Source organism: Heptranchias perlo, chromosome 10, assembly GCF_035084215.1.
Source record: "Heptranchias perlo isolate sHepPer1 chromosome 10, sHepPer1.hap1, whole genome shotgun sequence".
Lineage (NCBI taxonomy): Eukaryota > Metazoa > Chordata > Chondrichthyes > Hexanchiformes > Hexanchidae > Heptranchias > Heptranchias perlo.
The window spans coordinates 70,648,781-70,656,870 of record NC_090334.1 but is presented as its reverse complement, the minus strand read 5'-3'; the positions used below and the strand labels follow the sequence as shown (position 1 = coordinate 70,656,870).

General features: G+C 40.3%; 1 protein-coding gene across 1 annotated transcript in view; it reads left to right on the top strand.

The window, feature by feature from the left end:
- Positions 1–1,771: 1,771 nt before the first annotated feature.
- Positions 1,772–8,090, top strand: part of dlst (dihydrolipoamide S-succinyltransferase) — a 51,597-nt gene continuing 45,278 nt past the window's right edge. The window contains exon 1 of the mRNA XM_067991993.1: positions 1,772–1,869. Coding sequence (XP_067848094.1) covers positions 1,795–1,869 — 75 coding nt within the window. The 5' untranslated portion in view covers positions 1,772–1,794. The remainder of the gene's footprint in view (positions 1,870–8,090) is intronic.

Sequence of the window (8,090 nt, the reverse complement as noted above, 5' to 3'; positions counted from 1 at the left end):
CCTTCGAAACTGAAAGCAAGGAACAGTTTGCGGCTCGTCCCATCTTGAACTTAAATCTACAGCAGCCAAAGGAGATTTCAAACCAGTTTAAATAGCCCGTTTAACCAGCGCCTTCCTGCACGAACCCGTTAGTTATATTGATCCCACGAAATATTGAATTATTCCTGCCTTCAAAATATCAACTGGATGACAATAAAATCGACTTCGTAAGACTCCAAACGTTCATTTTTTGAAACACGTAGCTATAGCTTCACAAATAAACAAACAGTCATAATAATTTTAATAATTCTAGGGCTATGTAGGTAGGTGTATTACTAAACAGCATGTCCAGTCCATCAAAGGCAAAGCGGTGAACTCTTTAAAAGAAAGGTGTTGAACACTAACACAATCTGCTGCCATAAAGGTTTACAAGAAACGAAAGCGAGATCGGGTTTGGCCAGAGGTGTTAACCGCTTTTTATCCCGATGCTAACGGACCTACTTATCAGATTTTAAAGGTCTGAAGTTTTTAAAAAAAACAATCAATATTGAATTAAATACCATCGCACAATGACGTCAAGCCATTTCATTACTGTATATATGAAACAACTTTTGAACTAAAAGTCTGAGAATTATTTATTTGCGAGCTATACATACACATAAACCTGGTACGAAGGAAAAACTTTCACTCGCAACAGTAATTTAAAAATATTGGAAAGTTCAATTGCAAAGAATAAGGTTATTTGTTCCCAATAATAATTTGACTTTTTAAACTATTCAGAGAGACGGTGCACCAGCTGACTTTTTCCCTTTGCCCAGAGGGAAAAGAATGCAGTGGAATGTCTATATAGTTAATCAAAAAGAACAAGAGCATCAAGATAGCCGTTAACACGGAAATACAGTGAATAAAGCTTTTGTTAACGCCGTATCAAAAAATAAGGCGAATATCTCAGTCTTCCCGCCATACAAACTGGTCACTATATCATTCTGATTAAAAGATGTGAGACAAAGCTTTTTTGTTAGGAAAACTACAACTGCACTTTCTGTTAACCAGAATAAGAAGTATTTCAATAATTAACCTATTATATATTGTCAATAAAAATAATGGTGGGTGATGATAATAATAATAACTCGCACTCACGTTGCAGCTCTCCCCCTGGTCAGACACTGCCACTCGACCACCAAACCCATCTGAGCACCTGCCAGCGCCGGGTGCACCTGTCGTCACTCATCTTCATACCTTAAAAGGATAAAAGGGGCGGATACGCTTACAGCCAATCCAATTCAAGCAAGCCCGCGGCGATGACCAGATATGCAAAATTAACGAGGACTGGGTGCAAACCATTAACGTTAGCGGGAAGAATTATTATCCATAAGGCAAAATCTAAACGATGCTGCAGTATAGTTATTAATAAATGCACGATGGTGTTTGAACGCCAATTCTCTTTATAGTTTAAATGTGTTTTTCCCCATGTACCTGTTATGGATAGGGTGCAGAAATTGTACTTTAATGTAAGTCCTCCCTCGATGCATTCGTACAGCCCAGTGGGAAAATAGGCCAAACCATTCTTCCAAAATAGGTGCGTCATAAATATTTTATCAAACACACATTCACTTATAACGGTGTATTTTATTCGATGCGATATTGTTGTTTCGGTTTGAGTGTTACGCACGGTTGAACCGAGCTTATCTCCCTTTCCTGACATTCCCTTTTCCCCATACCACCACCACCACCCCCCCCCCCTCTAGTGTCCGGCGTGTTGGTGTGTCCGAGCTGTCTTCCGCTCTCGGGATTCGCTTGTGCTGCAGCGTCGCCATGTTCGCTCGGTCTCGGTGCCTGTCTCGGAGTCTAAGCCGCTTTGCTGTGACCCGCAACCCCGGGGCCCTGCAGGTAAGGGAGCCGGAGGCAACCCCGCCCCGGTGTGTGTGTGTGGGTGGGCGGGGACACGGTGCCACTCACAGAGGAGTCAGACGGACAAGACAGAAAGTGAGGAGGAGGAGGAGGAACAGGCCTGAGGCCTTAAGGCCAAGGACAGACTGTCACCCCGAGCAACAGCGGAGGGTTGCCCTCTCTTTCCCCGTCCTAGGGACCAAACCCAGTTCGGCCACCCCCGCCAGCAACACCTTACTCTCACCGTCTTTGTATTAAATAATATGCAACAGCATCGGTGGTGATTAATTATAATTGTGCATTTGCTTATTTTAATCCCTTTTATTTATTCATTTTCATACATTAAACCAAAAGCAATTTAACAGTTCGGCAGTTGGCGTCAGAAACTCTAGTTATAACTTGCTGTTAGAGTCAGTTCCACACTCACTTTCCATGGAGGTCATCTTCCTAACCCCACCTCCAAAATGGAATGAAGATGGTTGTGTATCTGCGACTGTGAGCATGCGCTTGTGTTTCTGTGGATAAATACTTGAAGTAGAGTTCGATGCAGAGGACCATGGAAGGGGCGGGGAGTGGGATTTATTTTTGCATTACTCTAGCAAATAACCAGCACAGACACAATGGGCTGAATGGTCTCTTTCTGTGCAACCGTTCTGTATTTCTAATAAAATCGTAGACTGGAGCTGTCACTGATTTATTTTTTGGCGGTCAAGTTTTCATTTTCAGTGTGGCTCATTTGTTGAAATGAAGTACTTGAGGGAACACAGTGACTTATCTTCTGAGGATTTTAAGTGGTTGGCATGATCCAGCCTTTTGTTGCTGAAGTGTTCATTGAGAATTTATGGGATAAATGGTGAATGGAAATCAGTTACCACCTATGTGAGGTGGATATGTTAATTATGATGGATGTTGTTTCCTTGAATATCAAAATCATTTATTTGGAAGAATAATGAAATGCATCAAAAGTGTGTCTGATTGTAATATATTGGGATGATATAATCTCAAAATTCTGTTCCCAAAATATGGGTCAGAAAATAGTGCCAATTCAAATTAAAGGAATAGCTTTATTTCTTTAGCTGGAAAGCATTAATGATAGACTAGCTATTGACGTGAGTCTACTTTAATTATTTTTGTAATTTTATTTGATTACAAACTTCTAGGTTTTTTTTCTGTGCTGCATACTGTCCATGTTGAGAATGACGTGACGTGCTTGGAGACTTCTGCCAATGTCGCTCTGAAATTGTCCACTGGGATATGCTTGAGAATTAGCCTTGGTACTGACTTTCTTTCTCTGCCTATTTGGACAGCCTACCCTCTGGTAACTCCTACGACAGCACAACTGAGATGTACTCAGTGACTGGAGGATTGTGGCAAGAACTTTTTGGCTCTAATGTATTAAGTGGTTTAATCCATAGGTGATAACTCAAGCTCTATAAGGTGGATCAATTATACCATTTTCTTTCTCTTTCTTGAATTGATTGGATATGGAGTAAGCCAGTGCTACTGACACTAGGTGGCGTAGCCATTGTCCGCACACTTTTTGCTTATTTATTCATTTATCTGTGCAATAAAACTATTCATGGGTCACTATCTCCTTCAGTAGTTGACAGTCTGCCAAAAAGTGCTTATGTTTAAATGTAGAGGAAAACTTCTGTTAAATCTGTCAAGGCACTCATTTTTGATAGTGGTGCATCTCATGGTTGTGACAGACATCAGTGGAACTGGATGATATAAAAAATCCTTTTGAAACTGCTTGGTTTAAATTTTATATGGTTTAGATGATAGTGAGTAAAACTGCCCAAATACACTCTCATGCCATTTCCCTTTCAATGAGTTCCACTGTGAGTGATGAACTGATCTCCTTATGTTGTATGTCATGTGTGTTTATTCACAGTGTAAATGGTTGATTGTAGACAGAGAATGAAAATCAGACTTCACAGCTTTGTTAGATCTTTGTGTTCAGGTAGTTTAATATAATGTGCTGTAGTTTGTTCGGACTTACAGCTTTTATAGAAAACGACGGAAGTTTAGTAGTGGAAAGGCCTTCCTACTGGAAAATCTGGTGGTATAAAAGTTATATTGGTGTCTGAAATAGGGGGTGGGGGGGTGAAGAGATGATCTCTGCAGGTAATCTTGACATAGGTGGTGGTAAGAGATAGGAAAATAAAAGCAGTTTCTTAGTTCAGATTTGTGCTGAGTTTAAGAAAGTCAAGCTTTTGAGGGAACACATCTTCAGCTAAATCAAACAAGAAATGATCACTGCTAGTTAGGCTCAATAGAAAGTATGAGGAAAGACTTGCAGTTATGTAGCGCCTTTCACAATCTTAGGACATCCCAAAGAGCTTTACAGCCAATGAAGTACTTTTTGAAGTGTAGTCACTGTTGTAATGTAGGGAAACATGGCATCCAATTGGCACACAGCAAGGTCCCACAAACAACAATGAAATAAATGACCAGATAATTTGTTTTTTAGTGATGTTTGTTGAGGGACACCGGGAGAACTCCCCTGCTCTTCTTCAAAAAGTGGATCTTTTACGTCCACCTGAGGGCAGATGGGGTCTTGGTTTAACATCTCATCCGGAAGGGACTGACTAAAGGGAGCTTTTCTCCACATCTAGAGATACTTTTACATTTAGTACTTCTTTGATTAGCAGCTATCTTTCTTTTCCCAACTGTAGAATTGTAGACCCACATGAATCTGATTCTTATGTGGGAATAAGGGAACTCATTTTAGCAGCATGGGGGAACGGTGCCCCAATGTGGCTCTCCACAATGTCAACCATAGAAGCGTGAAATATTGAGGGCTTTAAAAAAGAAAGACTTGCATCTATATAGCGCCTTTCATGACCTCAGGACATCTAAAGCGCTTTACAGCCAATGAACTACTTTTTGAAGTGTAGTCACTGTTGTAATGTAGGGAACGCGGCAACCAATTCGCTATAGATAGAACAATGTGTAGTGACATTTCTAAATTGCACAATTAAAGATCCTGGCTAGCAAAACGAATGCCAGAAGATTTCAATTTTACTGGTCTGACTGTGAGTTGTTGAAGTGTGGCCAGTCAGGAGCAGAAAACTTCACAACCTCTCAGTAACCTGACAGAGGAGCAGGAGCAGGTCGTTCATCAAGCATGCTCCACCATTTTGTCAGCCAAAATGTTTGCTACAACTACACATACAACCAGTAGTAAAAATATGACATTTAGGGTTTTTGAACACAATTTAGATCCAGCTAACAGCACCTGCTTTTGTATTGGATCCTGGTTTTGGGTTGTTCTTGTAATGATGCTTATTGTGCAAATGGTAGCAATCCTGCTGGCAACCAGCTTCCATCAGAAACACTGGTGTAGTGGTTTTAATACTGGACTAGCAACTCAGTTCAAATCACATCATGGCAAGTTGTCAATTGTTTCAATAAATCTGGTAACTTGTGACCAGAAAGCTGCTGGATTGTTCTAAATGTTTCACTTTAAGGAACGGAACCTGCCACCCGTATCTGGTCTGGCCTGCACTACATGGTTGCCTAGCAAACCCCTCGGTTGTACAGCCGCCTTGGGGCAACTTGCCTGCTTCGTCCTCATCTTGAGAATTTAAAACAAAATTATTTTTTGGCCCAGAGCAATGCACCATGACATAGGCTGTAACAGACCAGTTTATTTTGTTTTTGGCTAAACTGGACTTGGTAAACAGATTAGATGGTATGATGGTGGATAAGCAGTGGCAAACATTTAAAAATATATTTTATGACTCGCAACCAAAATATATCTCTGTGAGGAGGAAAGACTCCACAAAAAGGGTGAACCAACCATGGCTAACTAAGGAAGTCAAGGATGGTATCAGGTTAAAAGAAAAAGCATACAACATGGCAAAGATTACTGGTAAGCCTGAAGATTGGGCAAACTTTAAAAACCAGCAAAGGATGACTAAAAATAATAGAGGGAGAAAATAAATTATGAGAGTAAACTAGCAAGAAATATAAAAACTGACAGTAAAAGCTTCTACAAGTATATAAAAAGGAAGAGGATAGCTAAAGTAAACATTGGTCCCTTAGAGGATGAGACTGGGGAAATAATAATGGAAAACAAGGAAATGGCAGAGGAATTGAACAGATATTTTGTATCTGTCTTCACAGTAAAAGACACTAATAATATACCAATAATAGTAGAAAATCAAGGGGCAAAGGGGAGGGAGGAGCTAAAAACAATCACTATCACTAGCGAAAAAGTACTAGGTAAACTAATGGGTCTAAAGGCTGACAAGTCCCCTGGACCTGATGGCTTGCAGCCGAGGGTCTTAAAGGACGTGGCTACAGAGATAGTGGATGCATTGGTTGTAATCTTCCAGAATTCACTAGATTCTGGAAAGGTCCCAGCGGATTGGAAAACCGCAAACGTAAGACCCCCATTCAAGAAGGGAGTGAGACAGAAAGCAGGTAACTATAGAACAGTTAGCCTAACATCTGTCATTGGGAAAATGCTAGAATCCATTATTAAGGAAATAGTAGCAGGACATTTGGCGACTCAATGCAATCAAGGAGAGTCAGTATGGTTTTATGAAGGGGAAATCATGTCTGACAAATTTATTAGAGTTCTTTGAGGAAGTAACGGGCAGGGTGGATAAAGGGGAACCAATGGATGCAGTATATTTGGATTTCCAAAAGGCATTCGATAAGGTGCCACATAAAAGATTACTGCACAAGGTAAGAGCTCATGGTGTTGGGGGTAATATACTGGCATGGATAGAGGATTGGCTAACTAACAGAAAACAAAGAGTCGGGATAAAAGGGTCATTTTGAAAATGACCATCTGTAACTAGTGGGATGCCGCAGAGATCAGTGCTGGAGCCTCAACTATATACAATATATATCAATGACTTGGATGAAGGAATAGTGTCTTGTGGCCAAATTTGCTGATGATACAAAGATAGGTGGAAAAGCAAGTTGCAATGAGGACACAAAGCATCTGCAAAGGGATATTGACAGGTTAAATGGGCAAAAAATTGGCAGATGGAATATAATGTGGGAAAATGTGAAGTCATCCACTTTGGGAGGAAAAATAAAAAAACAAAATATTATTTGAATGGAGAAATACTACAAAATGCTGCGGTTCAGAGGGATCTGGGTGTCCTCTTACGTGAAACACAAAAAGTCAACATACAGGTGCAGCAGGTAATCCGCAGGCAAACTGAATATTGGCCTTTATTTCTTTTTTGACCTTAACGTCCCCTGCCAAGATTGTAGCAATCTCTCCTTGCATGAATACAGTATGCTTTAAATCACAAGTTTTAAAAGGCTCGGAGACAATAGATAGTTAAGACACTAATGAACTAGTTTCCATGTTCTTTCCTGAAGATTGTAAATAATAAGCAATTTGTTAGCCTGTCTGCACAGTTGAAAAATACGTCCCACCCATTGTGCTGGATAATCGCTGATCTCTTTCTGCTGTGAACAGAGGAAGATAGAACACAGAGATATAGAGTAACAGTCAAATTTTTGAAACAAAGCTGCAAGGTAGTCAGGCTCAGCAAAGGCTGCGAGAAAGTTAGAATGCAGGAGAGAATAGCTTGGAGTTATTTTTAAGTCAAGCAAGATGACCCACTGATGTGGGGAAGCATTGAGTGTTTATTATTTTTGTATTACGTACAGACAAGTTGCATTGATTTTAAGTGTATCCGATCATAACTCTTGCTCCATATGTTCATGGGCTGTGAAATAATGCAGCTTAACAACTCTTACCTGGCCTCGTCTAACCCAATGTTTGCTTAGTCTGCCTTCAGAATGATTGAACAAACACGCATGCAAAGGAGACGAATATCCAGTTGAGATCATAATGAGATACTACTGTTACACCCCGGGTTACGCTGTGGTGTATTTAGATATCAGGCAGTGCAGTCACACCCCAAACGCAAGACCCTTAGCTTGCTTTTGGGTGCGACTGCCACTGCTGTACCTGAGAGAATATATACGGCGAGACCCTAAACTTGTAATAGGGACACTATTTCCTTTCTTAGTGGGTGACAACATGGCATTGAAACCATGTTAGCTGTTTTGATGCTGACTAGCCAGGACAACACCTGTATTGGGTATTAAGATGTCGCTCTCCTTTTATAATGTTGTTACATTCCTGAATCTCTTTTGATAATTTCCTGTACACTAAAGTGCATATTTATTCAGTAGTTTATATCTAGCATTTTAAAAGAATTCTGGTCGATTGATTTTTTTTA